At 34.6% G+C, this 19,008-nt stretch overlaps 1 protein-coding gene across 18 annotated transcripts in view; it reads left to right on the forward strand.

Moving 5' to 3' along the window:
- RIMS2 (regulating synaptic membrane exocytosis 2) overlaps nt 1-19,008 on the forward strand; it is a 473,698-nt gene that overhangs the window by 399,605 nt on the left and 55,085 nt on the right. For 6 of the 18 annotated variants that reach the window (XM_054590373.1, XM_054590372.1, XM_054590375.1 and 3 more), the window contains one exon: nt 4,736-4,977. The exons of the other annotated variants lie outside the window; for them this stretch is intronic. In XM_054590373.1, the coding sequence (XP_054446348.1) occupies nt 4,736-4,977 (242 nt within the window). The remainder of the gene's footprint in view (nt 1-4,735; nt 4,978-19,008) is intronic. 18 annotated transcript variants of the gene reach the window in all.

The following is a 19,008-nucleotide window of genomic DNA, read 5'->3' on the forward strand; positions in this document are numbered from 1 at the left end:
AACTAGAATGAGAGGTACTGGGTTAGCTCTTGGCACCTGCTTCCAGGAACCAGCAGAGGGAAGGAAAAAGGAATGAAGCCTTTCAAACTTCTATAACTTTGGTGAGCTTGCCCAATTTCGTTGGGATTTTTTCTACTCTGCCATTATTACCATTACCTACTAACTTTTGAGCCTTATAAACCCTCTTTAGCACCACTTCCTAGCCCAAGGTATTATAAATGCTTCCACTCCTAAAATTATCTGTCTCCTTTCCATCCTTAAGTTCCTGTTCCTGGGCTGCAGTTCCCATACTCCATTGTATTAGTTGCTAGGCCCCAAGCATCTCTAAACACACAGTTCTAAATCACTTGGGTAAATTCTAACCACTTTCCCGGCTTTCAATATGCCCCATATTCTCACAAACTCAGAATTTGTCTTTGTCATGTGTTTTCTGTTTATCTTAACAGCCAAGCACTTAGCTCTATACATTCAAATCTATTAAATAACATTTTGGCCTGTAACCTTCATTTAATTTAATCACATACTTCTACACCCTTGCTATGCTGTTTAAGTCTTTGGGGAAATATTTACAAATATTTTACTTACCTTTTATTACCCTTTTTCCTAATGATTGACAATACTAGACTTTTTAAATATCTTCTAAGATAAAACTTTCAACAACTGTATCTCATAAAATAGATCACTTGCATTGGCAATTTTACATATTTTACTCTGAGAATAGTAAATATATAGTTTTCCATTGTTTTTCCTAAAGCAAAAGTTACAAACCATTCATAAAACAGTATGTAGAAATGTAGAAACACCGTGTTTTTTCCTGAAACTGAGTATCCTACGTCAACACCCAATACTATCGTGTAATAAACTCTCATGATTAGCTTGAAAGCCATGCTTTATCTTTAGCCTGAGCAATGAACTATGCGGGTTGAATAGTTTTGCCTATGTGAAAGAAAAAGGAAGGTGGTCCTTGATTCCTCTTTATATTTGTTTCATTTGTCTATTTTTTTTATAGTTTTTTCTTATTGCCAATACCTTTTGTGTTCATTTTGGGAAAAACAAAATAGAAAAAAATAACATATTTTGAAAGCATAATTACCAACCAGAGAAAAATAAGACTACTTTTAGGACATTGTTCACAGTGTATCCTTCTAGATCTTTTGCTATGTGTATTTATATGCTTCCCACTTTCTCAACTGACAAGTTACTTTTCTTCATTATTCCCTTTATTTCTCTCTCATGTAGGTGACTGGTAGATCATCTCATTAATCTGGGTTTCTTGAACTACTTAGTTTAGCAAGAGATGTTTCTTTATTTTTTTTAATATAAATTTCTTTTTTTTTTCCTATTTGTGCCACTGAAAAGCCTCTGGCATTTGAATTTGTCTGTGTCCCCTAGCATTAGGGTAAATCTCTATTTGGTATATGTGACAGCCAAAACTAAGCTGCAGATACGAACATTTGCTTCCTCTCTCCCTATTCTCATATCAAGAACATATTTTATATCAATAAATATTTATTTACAACAGCATTTTAAACGGTACATTCCTTTTCACTGATGAACATAACTTATTCATACATCCTTCACATACATACATACATTCAACTGTTACACATTTGTGGGGTTTTCCCGTGTGTGTGTGTGTGTGTGTGTGTGTTTTGTTATTGTAATCCTCAATAAATATCATTCTTGCTAGATCTGTACATATAGCTAAGTTTTTCCTCAGGATAAATCTTAAAAGTGGAATTGATAGGTTAAAAGGTAGGCTTTTTTAAAGGCTTTTGATGAATATTTTCAAACTGCCCTTCAGAAATCTATCTCTGAGACCACCAGCAGCATTAGAAATTTATTATCAATATATTACCAGACCATTAGAAATACTCTTTTTTAAAGTAATTGATAATGTAATGGGTCTTTGCTTTCTTAACCACAATGAGCATTCTAAGCGATCAACCATGTTTGCAGAGTTTGTATTACAAATATTCCATAAATCAAGAGCCCCAATACTTGAAAATTTTGGGTTGATAGTTGTTGCTTGCAACATTGTTTGCTTGTAGCTTTAGGTGACGTCCAGTGAGGTACATAAAGGAAACGAATAGTGATAGCCTCGCACCCGTCTCAGTCCCCTCAACACAGCACCCCAGGGCCACTAACTCATCCCCTGGTGATTTTGAAGTTTCAGGGAGACGAAAAGAATATCATCTTACAAAAATTTTAATAACCTTTTTTGTAGATAATGCATTATTCAAGATGCTAGGTTGACGAGAAGTGTACTTCTTTAAAACCGAACAATAATAAAAGTACTAACCTATACACTGATTTTTCACTTCCAGTTGGTATTTTATTGCATCCTGCTTGATTTTGGCCAAGCAGGATGCCCTTTATATGCAACCATGAAAATTAAAATGCAAAAATCACAAGGTACAATAAGCCACATTATGTGAGGATATCTTTGACTTCCTTGGTAGATAATAGATTAGGTGGGGAGAGTTTTTAGAAAATACATGTTAGGCTAAGAATTCTTGCATAACAGGAGCATTAGTTTACTGTAACTATCTAGACATATGTGATTATTTTCAAAGCCTTACTCTCAACCAAACTTTGATTTGTCTATGCTATGTCATGTCTTTTCTGATGGCAGCTTACTATGAAAATCTTGTATTGCATTTCGGTGTTTATTTGCTCTGCGTCCCAGGAACAAGAGATATGTACAGGAGCAAAATATTTACTTGTTAAATGGGACCTTATAGATATTTCAGTTCAAGATGTTTAATAGATGCTTATTGGATGATGGTGGTGGTGGTGATAATGAAAAAGGAGGAAGAGAATTTTTGGAGCTCTTATGTGTCTGGCATTCTGCTTAGCACTTTACTTGTGTTTTCAAACTTATTAAACAAGAAAACTAAGTTTCAGAACTGGAAGCAACTCTCCCAAGATCAGTCAGCAAAGCCAAAGAACAAACCCAGAATTCCTGACTCTTAATGTACTACTCTCCATTATATAATGCTGGCTGGCTATATGAAAACCATTTTAGACATTTTAACCTCAAAAATTTCAATATAAATTTATAATTCCAAATATTTATTAGTGGTGTTAAGCATTTATATAATACATGTTGAGAGGCTTTAACCTTTTTTTTAATCTATTGTCCATATTCCCTGATAATAATTATTATAATTTCCATTTGTTATATTTTTACTTCAGATATACTCTCTCTGTTCTTGAACATAAAATATTCTAATTTTATAAAATATAGGAATGTGGGGCTCAGAGCAGAGCAGTTAACTCTTTTAGAGGAAGTTAGTTAAGCAGCAGCAAATTTGGGGTTCAAGCCTTAGTCTGTTTGCCTCCAAAACCTGAATAGCAAAATCGTGCTTGAAAATGACCACTTTAAGGTTTATAAAAGCATATGCACTGTTTTCTCAGATTGCTCTCTCTCTCTCTCTCTCTGCCTATTTTCATTCCTCCTTGAAACTAGTGTAAAGGATAAAATAATATAACTTACTGTATTTTTTGAATATCACACTGAGCCTTCCCCCTCTTAAATACTTCAAGAAAATGTGCAGACATTAATAAAATGAACAAGTTGTCCTAACCTCTTAGCAGATTTTACTCTAGGATAAAGGAAAAAAAATTTTTTTTTACTAATACCAGGAAATTGAATTAAAGATAAGCACTTACCTCAATGGGTCAGTTTTCTTATTATCTTTTATATGAAGTATAAATATGTATCTAATGTGTTTTATTTTTAATTGTGTTTCTATGTGTTTGATTTACTAGAATCAAATTAAAGCAGAAACTGTGACTTTCTAACACTGAGTCAAAAATTGGTGCTATATAAATGAGTCTTCCATGTTTGCTCATCAGGCAGCTTCTGTCACATTTATCCAGGTTTTGGGGGACAACAAGATAGCAGCTTATTCAACCTCCTACCGCATGCCAATAATCATAGAAAAATCCGGCTCCTTTCTCCAGTTACTCCCACTCACAGTGTTACTCAAGCAGATCATCAAGCAGCTCACGTGCTTCATTGACTCCTTGATTGCTTTCTGACCATTGTCTAGAAAACAGATAATGATCTTTCTTTCTGTCAAATGAATGCAAGAGGAAAATATCTTTTTTTAAAATATAGACTTGTATCAATAAATAGGAAATCATATAAAATGAAATAAATTATTTTTCATTCAAAACTAATGAAAACATCAATCCCTGTTAGGAAATTTACCTATCAGAAAAACCTTATTAAGTTGTTTGTAAAGTGAAAAAAAAAATTATTTTAGAAGGCCACCCAGCAATGGATGCTGTAATTTTTGCCATTTTTTTGCAGGATTTTCCCACTTGCCTAATTTCTTTTTGAAGGCAATAGTGAATCACACTGGAGAAGAATGCTTTTGGAAACTTCTTCTGTATGCTATACAGCTGCCTTATTTGCACTTGTAAGACAGCATACTCTTAAATGAGCCCACTGATTTTTCATGAATTTTTTTTCATGCAAAATAGTGTCTTCTTTGACACCAGAAATGAAATCCTAAGTCTAATTTTCCATAGTTGTGTTAAGGTTTGTCCCATTCCTGAATAGTAAGGCCCATTCAAGACCATGGTATTTGATACATTTTAATTCTAAAAATATGTCCCGTAAATGATATAATTTAATTAAATTTCAGAAGTTTCATCTAAAATACCTTTTCTGTCTTTTCCTTTTTACTCTTGTCTTCATTTTTAATGATCCATCGGCCTACAGTGTCTTTACATCCAAAATGCAAAGCAGACAAATGGGCATCTCAGGGAAGAACATGACTAAAAGCACCAGCATCAGCGGAGACATGTGTTCGCTGGAGAAGAACGACGGCAGCCAGTCGGACACAGCGGTGGGCGCCTTGGGCACCAGCAGCCAAAAGCGGCGCTCTAGCATTGGGGCCAAAATGGTAGCTATTGTTGGTCTCTCGCGGAAAAGTCGCAGCGCTTCTCAGCTCAGCCAAACGGGTAGGCATTTTTACGTTACTTTTAACTTTATCTTTGTGTTGTAATTAAAATACACATTCTTTTTCTCTTACCCATTTTATTGCAGTAATATGTGGATGGTGACATGTTTCAGAGGGGAAGGGGCACCTTAAACTAGTCAACTTCTCTGAAAATATAACAGTGACTTTGTTTTTCAGTGATGAATGAACTGCTTTAAAGTAGACCTTGGCGCACTGTTCTTGAAAGGCATTTAATGTTTTTCTTCCTCAGGGAGAAGTTAAGCTCTGGTTCCCCTGACTGTGCTGATCCTTTGTAAAGATACTCTGATCTATGAGATGTTTGCTTTTCTGTAGCTTTCTCAAGTTGGAACCAGACAAATTAATTCTCATTCCCAGCAAGTTATGGTGACGAAGATGACATCTCATATTTTTTGTGAATTATATATTATTATTGCTGAAAACCTAACTTCATTTTCAGTGTGTAAGCAGCACTTAGAGTAGTATCAGTTTTCTCAGTGCCATTTTATTTCCCTGGTTAAACTTCAAGCAACAATATTCTCCAGCAGCAAAGATGAAGGAATTTTCTGCTGACGGTGAAGATACTCAAAGCTTTGCTAATTTAAAATTCAGTTGTGAAATCACATCTGCGAAAATAAATTAGATACAACACTCCTACTCAGAAAAGCCACTGTTAGCAATTAAGAAATCTGTGAGTCAAAGCAATGTCTTTTTTCAAATGGGTGTTGGTAGTTAAACACTAAATCCTTCGAATCTTGGAAATAATAGTATATCTTCTACTTAACAAACAAAAGCATATAATATGGTGTTTCTTTTACAGCAAATAAATTACAGGCAAATGGATTACATCTTGTTTATGTTTAAATACTAGGATTCTTGTACACAAAAGTCAAGATTTAAATGTGCAACACAGAAGAATTGAAACCTGCATTATTTCTTGGACCCGCCTGATCTCGATTTTATAAACTACATCAGTGATTTTGGAATTTGAGCCTTATGCAATAATATTATATTGAAATAGTTATTTGATGGTATTCCTTATAACCTGCCTGTAACTCCTTTATTTAATGATTGTTATAGGAATTTTTTATTTGGTGTTTCAAAATGTTACTATGCATTTTAATATAGAAATAGAAATTTAATTTATGAACATAAAGTTTATATTTAAATGATTTTTAATTGCTAATATTTATATATAATTAACTGTGTTGTGCTAATACAATGAATGTTGGCCTTTAGAAATTATTTTTTTATATTTCTTTGGCAGTTAGAACTTAATTTATTGCACTTTTCTCTTTAAAAAATATAAATACCTCTAAACCAAAATATAAATACCTCTAAACCAAAAACTGCTCTAAAAAATAAAGTCTATTAATATAAAAAAATAAGAACCTAAAAGACATTAATAAGACTATAAGTAACAGACTATATGGTGTTAAACTAAATAACTACATTCATACAGGGTTTTTAAAATATTGAGCACTTACTATGTACTAGGCACATGGAGAACAAAGAGGAATAAGAAATCATTTATAAGTTGAGTTGCTTGTAATGTGGTAGAAGATAGATTCTTAAATAGATTGCTTTTAGGTAATATGATGATGGTAAAACTGGAATTGTGTGTACCTGATTTAAGGCCTGAAAGGAGTGTGATTGTTAACCAGTATAAGACAATTTGAAAAGTGTTCCAGATAGAAACCATAAAAAATTATATTGAACAAAGACATGGAGACATGATATGTACAGGAATGACAGATAATTTTACCATAAAATGTTGGATTGAATGTAGCCAGAGATGAGGCTGTTAGATAAGTGAGACCAGATCATGGAGAGTCCTGTAGATCATATTAATTTACAGATTATTGGAAGTTTTAAAAGGTCTTCAGTAGAGGATTGACATGGTCACATTTGCATAATTTGTAGGACATAATTTACATAATTTCTAGGACATTCAAGCTGCTATTTATTTATCTAACAAATATTTTTAAAGCATGTATCACATGCTAGGAACTATCCTAAAGAAAACATGAACTAAAAAAGAGATTTTTTTCTTTGAGCTTATATTTTAGTGGGGCTACAATAAAGAAATAAACTGAAGTCAGCATCTGGTACAGTATTTTGGAATAAATTAGCAAAGCAGTACAATAATTCAGATAAGAGATAAGAGCCTGGGTGAATATGAATTAAGTCAGCTGCAATAAAATTAGAGAGAGGTGGAAGTTTCAGAGAAATTTATCAGAGCAAAATTATCAGTAGTAGTCAGCCATTCGATTTAGTTACTCTTTGGATATGGGGAGGTAAAGGAGAGAGAATTCTAAGATGATTTTTATGTATCTGGCTTGCCTCGCTGGGTGGATGTCGTACTGCTATTAATGGATATTGGAAGAATGAAAGTGGGGGGAGAGGGATGAGTCCTGAGCTTATGAAGGAGACCAAGAAGGCTGATCATGAGGAAAGGACAAAAACTAAGGAAGTACCGTCACAGAAGCTACGAGTATAGAAGACTTCAAGAAGAGAATGGTCAACATTTCGAATGACCTAGTTCATGTCTTTATAGTTTGAGTATAAATATCCCATATATCTTCCCTTCACAATATTTTTATTTAAAAAGTATGTATTGGTTGACCATACATTGAAATTCAATAACAACATCGACTTGGTTTTTGTGTACGAGTAGTTATAGGTTTTTAATCTTCAAGAACATCGTGATGTTTTCAGATTTAAGAAATGTAATCTTGTTCCCTATTATATCATATAGCTTCTTTCTATATATAGTGTAGTAGGAAACAAAATATTCTTTTTTTGTCGTTTTCAGTAACATTATAATGGCTCAAATTTTAACCGTTCTTAAAATGTGCAATTATTTTTACCTTTCCACCTACTAGCTTTGCCTATTGACAGTAGAATTCAGAATTGCTCACATTTTCCAGCTTATATTTACCTGTAAAATAGCAAACAGAGATTGTTTTGCAATTACTGGACTCCAAACTTTCAATGGGCTCCTAAATTCTCTGTTTGTATATGTGTATTTTATGTAAGATTTTTATGTTTTCTTAAGGAAAAAATTATAATCACAAGCTCCAACCATATTTAAAACTGAAATCTTCAAATTTAATCTCTAAACTATTGGATTACGTGATGGAATTCACAGCAGTGTTATGAAGCAGGAATTAATTACTGTTATCCTCATTTACCAATGAGGAAACCAAAGTAAAAAGAGGCGCACTGACTTCTCCAAGTTTACCCAGCTAGTTAGGTAGTTGAGATTTTAATCCAGGCGGTATGGATCTGGAGGCAATTCACTCTCAGTTAGTCTGTTACCATCTAGACCAGCACCATCCAGTAATACCTGTGGCAATGGCGGCAGTGATCTCTCCCCTGCTTGCCAATACAGTGTGGTAGCGCTAGCCACAGGCAGCTGTGGAGCACTTGAAATGTGGCTAGTGTAAGTGAGTAATTGAATTTTTAATTTTTTAAAACACTTTTAATTAAATTAATTTAAATTTTAAAAGGTACATATTGCTAGTGACTACTGTGTTCGGCAATACAGATAAAAAAAACTCTGGGGTTTTTTATTAAAAAATTAAATAAAGAAATAAGATTGCAGCTTGGGGGAGATAAAAACCAAAGAAGAGTTTTCGTTTCTTCATGAGAGAGAGGATACCTGTGGGGACGGAATAGGTGAAAGAGCTTTGGAGCCAGAGCTTAGGTGCAGGTCTGCTGTTATGACCTGTGGTCACTCAAGAATGTGTGCCCTTTTCGTCTTACAATAATTTCTAAGCTCTCACATTACTTTATGTTTACTCTCATTGTAACACAATAACTATAATCATTTATTTATTTGTCCATATCCTGGCTGGAGTCTTTCTAATTTTATATATCCTTCTCTGTATCTCATACAGTTTCAAATATAGTGATCTAAAACGAAAGACCCATGTACTCCTTGGGGTACATTATTAAATTCGCTGGGGGATGGAAATGATCACTTTTAATACTGATGCCAAGATCACAACTGATCTGAGCCTTGAATTGTGGATAATGTTTACATGGTGAAGATGCTGGAATAGGCCTAGACATTTCGGACATGAGCAGTATTAGACTCAGAGATACGGAAATGCAGTTTATGTATGAACAGAAAAGAGAGTATTTGACACATGGTGGGAGATGAGACTAGCAGTAGAGGTCAGAGCCAGGTTACAAGTAACTTAACATCTGGCCAAGTAGTTAGAACCATAGAGTTGACAATACGGAGCTATTGCAGGATTTGCAACAGGGCCATGATGAGCAGAGCTAGAAAGATTCTGTCAATAAGGAGGTCTAGAGTTCAAGAAGAGACAATTTTATTTGTTTAGAGCAGAGATGATGAGGGCCTGATCAATGAATATTAGTTTTCCATTGATGCCATAAGAAATTACTACAAACTTTCCAACTTAAAACAAATTCACTATTCTGTCAGGAACCTGGGTGAGCTTGGCTGGTCCCTCTGTGTCTCATTAGACCAAAATCAGAGTGCCACCAAGGCGGTATTTTTATTTGAAAGCTCCAGGGAAGACTCCATTTCCGAACTCATTCAGGATGGCAGAATTCAATTCCTTGTTTTTGTTGGACTGAGCTCCCAGTTTTCTTTGACCCGTGGCCCCCGTCATGTTTAAGCATACTGAATATTTCTTGTGCTTCTGATCTCTCTGAGGACCCCTTCTGCTGCATCTCTTCTGCGCTCTAGCTCAATAAAGTTCTCTCCTTTTAGGGGATCATGGAACTCGTTTGGGACCACTGAGATGACCCAAGATAATCTTCCTGTTTTAAGGTCCTTAAACTTAATTACACCTTTTGCCATGTAATGTAACATATTTTCAGAGTCTAGAAAATAGTGCATGGCCATTCTGCTTACCACAATGGTAACAGTGGAAGGAGAAGGAAAAGTAGGGAGGATCAAGAAATATTATAGATATGGTTTATGAAAATTATTATTTACATCCTATAGGCTTTCTGGGAGTCAATGCAAAATGGAAATAAAAGTTAATCTTCACAGATTATACTATCTGATCAAAGAACATGTACCAGTTATTAAGATATAAGCTTTTTCTTATTTAAAATTTAGAAAAAATTTATCAGTCATTAAAAAACATAATTAGTAATAGCATGAATTTTTCACTTTAATTTCACAACCTTGTATGTATGCATTATCACCCCCATTTCATATATGAGAAGACTGAATCTCAGAAAAACTTTCCTGATGGACAGATACACTCCAATGCTGGTACCCTTTACATGGCCCCGCTGTATATTTTATAATTAGTATATTATAACAGTATATTTTTATAATTCTTTTTGTATCACTAAGAGGAAAAATACTTTCTCAAAATAAATATTTCTCAGGGAACTACTTTTGATTTAACATAAGTTTTATTTAATTTAATTGGACAGAATTTTAAGATATAAATAGCCAAAGGCATTGTACTTGATAGCAATCACTGAAGACTTAGTAACTGTAAATCTTTAAACCATAAAGAGTTTAATTATAAACTGAAATGTACATTTGAAAAGAATTCTTTTAATTCTATTAAAGTAAATGCATTAAGGTTTTTGAGCATCAGCGTATAAACAGAAATGCGATTTTAAGGTAAATCCATTTTTAATGAAATTTCCATACATTCTGAATAGGTATATGGACCTCTAGGTCCTTTTTATTCAATTGAGTCCTATTCCAGTTAAACACTAGGAAGACTTCCAACGAGACAGTAGCAGATATTTGTTGGAAATTTAATAAAGGTCTAGCTGAACAATATAAAATTCTATGAGGAGTAATGGTAGTTCATTCCTCCAATATATGGAAAAAGGTGTGAGTGTTGACTCATTGTGCCCTTGGGCTTTGAAAGCTATTTGGTCTCAAAAACTTTGTAGAATGAAAAATACTAAGGCAGAATTCATCTTTTCTCTCTGGTGGCTAAGTGGACAAATTCTTCTAACTTTTTACTTTAGAGGAAGTTGATTTTTTTTTTTAACTAACACTTATTCACTGTCTTATAACATCTTAACATTATATTGTTACTTGGTAAATACTTATTGAATCTCTACTCTGTGACAGACACCAGGGTGTGTATTAACTGGGATCCTCCTCATATGGTATTTATGTTCCAGCAGGAGGGAGAGACAGGCCTTACCACAGAAAGTAATAGTCAAAATTACAAAGCTTGCCTTGATGAGAAAGTACCAAGTGACTCAAAAGCATATCATAGGAGGTACTAACCTGGTCTGGCTCATTTTCCAATCCACCCTGGCTCTTGTTGGATACTTTGCACACAATATGGTTTCAACAAATGGCCTTTGAGTGGTATAGAACGTTGCACGTGGTGTAAGGTACCTCTCTGTCTTTGTGTTTGGTTTGTTTTGTAATCTCTATCTTTATGAATATAGTCCACAGATAATCACCCTGTGCTGTCAGTCTATGTCTGTATTCTATTAAAAACAATTGAAAGCCACATAACCTTTTGAAAAGTTTGATTTAAATTCAACTGTGTAGGATCTGAATTTATGCACTATGTATATACTATGAGGGAAAGGGGCAATAGATTCTTGTTTAACCTAGATATATACTTGAAGTTGAAATAGTGGGAAAGTGGATCTAGTATACAAGGCCTGCCTGGAAAAAGTCTAGCCATTGTTAATATAACAAAAACTGTTTGTGCGACATCAGCGTAACCTGGCAGCCAAGGAGAGTGGGCTGGAATGCACATATGTGAATAATGATGACTTCACTGTATCAGTCAGTGTGGACAGTAGATGCTGGTGAGTGAGCATGTGTACTATGTGGCTGTCTCACTCAAAATGACTGAGCAAATAGAGCAATGAATCTGCATCAGACTTGCATTAAGCTTGAACATTCCTCCTCAGAAACTGTTCTGATGATTCAGAAGGCCACAGCTATAGGTAGCTGGTGATTGGCAGCTTCATCACAACAATGTGCTGTTCATGCGTGACGTCTCATGCAGAGTTTTTGGCAAAACATCAAATCACCCAGACGACTCAGCCCCCTATAGCTCAGATTTGGTACCCTATGACTTCTGGCTTTTCCCAAAATTAAAATCACCTTTGAATGGCAAGAGATTTCAGACTGTTGAGATTCAGGAAAATAGGGCAGGGCAGGGCAGCTGATGGTGATGAGAAGTGTGAGGTCCCAAGGTGCCTACTTTGAAGGGGACTGAGGTGTCATTGTCCTATGTGCAATGTTTCTTGTATCTTGTGTCTTCTTCAATGAATGTCTCTATTTTTCGCAGTATGTGTCTGGATACCTTCTGGACAGACCTTGTACTTCTCTTAGGCATGGAAGTTTGACACTGGCTTAAGAATGTAGTTTTTGTAGCTTTTAGTCCAAAAAGTGGTTTTTTTTGTTTGTTTCTGTTTTTGTTCTGGTATGTTGCTCTTGAAGCTTCATGATTCTTTAGAAAATGAGAGTGGGACAAGAGCTACTAGAGAAGTATGAGATGAGGTGAGGAAATATTCTGATAAGGAAATTATGGCAAGGCAACAAGTAATGCGGAAGTGTAAGAAAGCATAGAAAGATGTGGAGACAAGGAAGTAATCAGAGAAAACCACCAAGATTCCCCAGGGGGCTGTGCTCATAACTGAGGCATTTCTGCTTCAGCACCTTTCAACCAAACCCTGCTTTCCAGAGGAAATGTAGCACCCAGAAGTGGTGGAAGACCAGCCACCAGCTTCCTGTTATATCCCTTCCAGTCCCATTGGAATTTGAGTATCTCAATTCCTTCCCCTGTTTTGCCTTCCTCCTCCTCTACCAGCAGTCATTTTGTCCTGGAACTAGAGCCATCTGTGTCAAAGGGAAGACGACGACCAAAGGTTTCTGACTTGCTATCAGCCAGACTGAGCTCTTCATTTAACCAGTCAACTGTAAAGTTATCTTACTAGAAATGACAATTTGATAGAATTATATTTCATTATGTTAAAATAGGGTTCTTTTAAAAAATACAAAGAGTATATAAGAACCTGTGTTCATTTGACTTACTCATCTGGAAGGCTGTTCCCCTAAAATAAAGACAGTAATAATTGCTTAGTCAAATGAAAATACCAGTTTTTAAAATAGTAAATGTAATGAACAACAAAAAAGATGGCATAGTATATAACTGTAAACATGTTTGAAAGTCCATTTCTTTTTTTATTTTATTTTTTATTACCATTTATCCCTGCTATACCCTCTTCCACCTCTACCCATGCCCCTCCGCCTACAATCACTACACTGTTGTCCGTGTCTATGAGTATTTTTTCTTTTTTGCTTGATCCCCTCATCCTCCCTCTGAAAGCTGACAGCCTGCTCTCTATCTGTGAGGCTGTCTTTGTTTTGCTTGTTAGTTCAGTTTGTTCATTTGATACCACATATGAGTGAAACCATGATATTTGTCTTTCTCTGACTCGCTTATTTCACTTAGCATAATATTCTTCAGGTCCATTTGTGCTGTCACAAAGGGTAAAATCTTCTTTTTTACATCTGAGTAGAATTCCATAGTGTAAATGTACCATAGTTTTTAATCCACTCGTCTACCGACGGACACGGGCTGCTTCCATATCTTGGCTATTATAAATAACGTTTCAGTGAACATAGGGGTGCATATATTCTGTCAAATTAGTGTTTCTGGTTTCTTTGGATATATTCACAGAAGTGGAATTGCTGGGTCAAAAGACAGTTCCATTTTTAATTTTTTGAGGACACTCCATACTGTTTTTCTGCAGTGGCTGCACCAATCTGCATTTCCACCAACAGTGTATGAGGGTTCCCTTTGCTCCACATCCTCGCCAGCACTTGTTGTTTGTTGATTCATTGATGATGACCATTTTGACAGCTATGATGTGCTATCTCATTGTGGTTTTAATTTGCATCTCTCTGATGATTAGTGATGTTGAGCATTTTTTCATATGTCTGTTGGCCATCTGTATGTTCTCCTTGGAGAAGTGTCTATTCAGGTTCTTTGCCCATTTTTTCATTGGATTGTTTGGGGGTTTTTTGGTGTTGTTTTATAAGTTCTTTATAAATTTTGTATATTAACCCCATATCAGATGTATCTGTAAATATGTTCTCCCATTCAGTAGGTTGTCTTTTTATTTTGTTGATGGTTTCCTTTGCTGTGCAAAAACTTTTTAGCTTGATGTAGTCCCATTTGTTTATTTTTTCTTTTGTTTTCCTTGCCTTAGGAGATATATCAGAAAACACATTGCTACAGCAATGTCCAAGATTTTACTGCCTATATTTTATTCTAGGGTTTTATGGTTTGAGGTTTAACATTTAAGTCTTTGATCCATTTTGAATTTACTCTTGTGTGTTGTGCAAGAAATGGTCCAGTTTCATTTTTCTGCATATATCTGTCCAATTTTTCCAATGACATTTATTGAATAAACTATCTTTAACTCATTGTATATGCTTATTTCCTCTGTCAAATAGGAACTGACTATAAAGGTATGGGTTTATTTCTGGGCTCACTATTCTCTTCCATTGATCTGTCTGTTTTTATGCCAGTACCATGCCTCTTTGATTACTATGGCCTTATAATATAGTTTCATATTACTTAGCATGATTCCTCCAATTTTGTTCTTTCTCACAATTGCTATTGCTATTCAGGACCTTTTGTGGTTCCATATAAATGTATGAAATATTTTTTCTAGTTCAGTGAAATATATCACCATGATATCTTGATAGGAATTGCATTGAATCTATGGATCTTCGGGTACTATGGACATTTTAATGATGTTAATTCTTCTTACCCATGAATACAGTATGTGCTTCCACTAATTTGTATCTTCTTCAGTTTCCTTCTTCAGTGTCTTATAATTTTCTGAGTACAGGTCCTTGGTTAGATTTATTTCTAAGTATTTTTTTAAGCAATTGTAAATAAGATTGTTTTCTTAATTTGTCTTTCTGATACTTCATTATTGGCATATAAAAATGCAACAGATTTCTGGATATCTATTTTATATCCTGCTACTTTACTGAATTCATTTATCAGTTCTAATAGTTTCTTGGTGGAATCTTTAGGATTCTGTATATACAGTATCATGTCATCTGTAAATAATGACCAGTTTACTTCTTCCTTTACAGTTTGAATGCCTTTTATATCTTCTTGTCTGATTGTTATGGCTAGGACTTCCAGTACTCTTTTGAAAAAGAGAGGTGAAAGTGAACATCCCTGTCTTGTTCCTGATTTTAAGGGGAGTGCTTGTGGTTTTTGCCCATTGAGTATGATGCTGGCAGTGAGTTTGTAATGTATGGCCTTTATTATGTTTACATATATTCCCTCTATTCCCACTTTGCTGAGAGTTTTTGTCATACATGGCTGCTGGATTTTATCAAATGCTTTTTCTGCATCTATTGATATAAAAATCCATTTCTTATTTCTAACTGAAATAGAAAACTGAAATTCACTTTTTTCTTCAACAAAGTATAATATTTCTTGCTTCCAAACTATATAGTATGATGCATAATTTTAAAGTTGTACAAAGTCCTCTCTTGGAGTCACATTCTAGAATTAATTTCCACTTACAGTCAAATCTTTTTTTGTTTTATATTTTGTAGTGATGAAGACCAAGTGCTTCCCAGTCTGTGTATATTTGAATAATATTTCATATATTTAGATATGAATTAGCCTTATTATTCTAAGTTAACCAATCTCAACTATAATAAAATTTCCTCACAGATTTTTCATACTGTATTCCTCTATTTAATCCTCAGTCATATTTAATATTTCCTGAATGTGTATGTATTTTGTATTTGTCTTAATGTGTAGAAACTTAAACTGGAAAGAATTATAAAAATGTTTATTTTTTCTGACTTTTTCATAGAAAATTCATGTGTGTCAGTAAAATCTTATGATGTCCCTGCCTCATTTTGAATGAGAGAACTGTGTAAGTTTATTTAGTTTTAATTTGCTTTACCTTTTTGGTCCTTTATGGTTGTTCATTCTTTATCCCTTCTTGGTATAGTTTTAATTTTGTTCTTAAAAAGAGTCCTCATTAAGTTTTATTTTATTTCCAATAGGGCATTTTAATATACTAAGCTCAGTTAAAATTCCATGCATTTAAATATTTCTTAAAATTTTAAGTAGACTAAAAAACTAGCACTAAACACATTGATTTTTAACACGTATTATCAATTTAAAATATTCAGTTAGTATGACTGTGTTTTTAATAAAGGGTGTTGTGCAGGTACAATGGACTATTAAAAATGATACAAATCACAAACACATTCTCAAAAATCTGAAGATATATTAGGGAAGATAGGTAGTATAATTAGTAATACAAAATACTGTAAGATTTCAGAAAGATCACTTCTGACAAGAATTGGATTTTGGATGAATTTTTGGAAAGTTTATGAGTTGAGCCAGAATCTGAAGATTAAATAGCATTTTAGTGCAATAATATAGGAGTACATGTCAAGCATAGGAAACTTCAGCAGTATAGGGTAAGTTCAGAAAAGCATAAAATATGTAAGAGAAAGATTAATGATCTAATTTGACTAACATATTGATTTTCAAACACTTTTCTAAGTAATTGGAGCCCTTTTAATGTTTGGAAGGTCAGACAACACAACCTGAAAGTGAATTCAAAGGCAAGGGTGGCACACTCAAGGAACTAAGCTGTGCTCGGTGCACCTGAAACATAGATTACAAGAGAGGGAGCTGAGATATAAGGCTGAAGAGTTGGGTGGAGAACAGATCATGGAATACCCTAAAAGTCATGTTTGGGAAATTAAATTTTGACAGTTTTGCCAAAGCCAAAAAGACTAGAAGCAGGGAAATGCTTCTGGAGAGCTTTGTGGTGATTTTTCAACACAGAGTAGTGGCATGGACTACCAGGTAGTTTTGAGGAGGGAGTGTCATGGATGGATTTAATAATTTGAGAATCAAAAGAACTAAATGATAGATTAAAGGTGAGGGAGAGAGAGGAATCAAAGCTGATTTCTGAAAGTCTGACTTGAGCAACTGGGTAAACAAGTGGTTTTGCTATTTATTGAGATTAGGGAACCACATGACAAACAGTGAGAACCATAAGGTTACTCTGATGAATACAAATACTTACTAGTACTTACTGCATGCCAGGAACTTAGTGCTTCATATGCTCTATCTTCAGCGCATTATCAATTAATCATCCTAAATGCATTACCTAATTTAATTTTCAATAAATATTAGCTTCTAAGATATAAGAAGGCTTAAAGAGAAATTGGAGGTGTCAGCAATTAAGAAGCAAAGAGGAAAAAGCTCTAGTTCAGGGGCTGGCAAACTCTGGACCACAGACCACACATTTGACCACGCTGTTTTTTTTTCTTTTCTTAATAACTTTTTGAAAGATTTTATTCATTTATTTTTAGAGAAGGGGGAAGGGAGGGAGAAAGAGAGGAAGAGAAACATTGATGTGCAAGAGAGACATCAGTTGGTCGCTTCTCACACACCCCCAACTGCCCTCAACCAGGGACCTGGCCCGCAACCCATATGCCCTGGCTGGGAATGGAAGCAGTGACCTTTTGGTTTGCAGGCCAGCACTCAGTTCACTGAGCCACACCAGCCAGGGCTTTATTTTTTTCTTTTTTTGATAAATAATTTTTTATTTGATGAAGCTTTATTGGAACACAGCCAGACTCATTTGTATATGTATTGTTACTTTTGTGCCACAGCGGCTTGGCTGAGTGGGTGCCAGAGAAACTTGTATGACCTAAAAAGCCTAAAATATTTGCCATCTGGTCCCTTACAGAAACTGTTTGCCAAGCCCTATTCTAGTTTGATGCAGGTGGAGATACAAACATGATTTACCCTTCAAGATGAGAGAAAAAAAAATTATTTGTATGTTTCAACATAAATGGAATGGAGTAGTTGAAGACATAAGAAAGAAAATGCTTAAGTATGAAAATAGACTCCCAAACATTCTATTGGATAATTTTAAAATCTCAAAATATAAAAAAGGATTTTAAATGCCACTTAGTCCAACCAGCCTTCTACCTTCTGTTTAGTTTTCAGTTCTGTCAGACTCCATAAGGAGTTCTCTCGCTAAACTCACCACATCAAGACTATCCAGTCAAGAAGTTTGCTCCATTGTGAGAACGTGGAGTTTTCCACTAAAGTTGTGTTGAAATGTGATCAGTGTCCACACATTTGCTATCTAGCAGCTTTATTGTACTCTCAGCATAAAATGATAGCTGTCCTGTTACCACCTCTGCTTGTCGTTCACCGTTCAGTTTTGGGTTATTTTGTTTTTTGATTAAAATAACATAAGTATTTAAGATTGTAAAATAAGTATAACAAACATAATACTCACAAGCTAAATGAAACATTCTTTGCGATCAGTGTTGATTATTATTTCTCCACTTTATTCAGAATGCTATTGGAAAAGCTTTGTTTCTTACCATGTAACCTAGAGTTATCCTTTCAGGATTTTGGCAGTCTTTGGGAAATGTGATGCTGTCGTGGCAGTTAGGCAATGTTCCTTCAGATATGTGCAGTCTGGGAAGTGCTGTCTGTTGCAGATAATTGTAATTACGTTGATTCAGGCCTTATATGTCCTCAGTAACATTGTGTAACTTTTGTCATATGTCTTCTGGACATAGTTGATAATTTTATTCCTAGGTATTTTGTAACTTGTATTACCATTAGAAATACCATATTTTTTATTACATTTTCTAACTATTTTTAATGTTTATTAAAATGATTGATTTAAATAGTGTTTCAAATCTTGTATGAGGCCACTTTACTGACTTCTGATTAATTCTAATACTTTTTTCTCATTAATTCTAGTTTGCCCTTTAGATTTTCTAAGTGCAACCTCAGATCTTCTTAAAATAAGTTTCTCTCATCCTCTTGTGTACTTTCAATGTGCATCTACTCAGACCTATCATAGATTAATTAGAGCAGTGACTTGAGATATGTTCAGACATAATGTTGCATTTGTTCCCTGCCATCTTAGAAAATGGGTCAGTATGACTCTGCTTTTTAAAAAAGGGAGAGAGGAGAAGAAGCGGTATTTTTTTTTCCTTTTCAACCCA

The sequence above is a fragment of the Pteronotus mesoamericanus genome, unplaced genomic scaffold, assembly GCF_021234165.1.
Source record: "Pteronotus mesoamericanus isolate MK-2021 breed Mesoamerican mustached bat unplaced genomic scaffold, CSHL_Meso_final scaffold_174, whole genome shotgun sequence".
NCBI classification, from domain to species: Eukaryota; Metazoa; Chordata; class Mammalia; order Chiroptera; family Mormoopidae; genus Pteronotus; species Pteronotus mesoamericanus.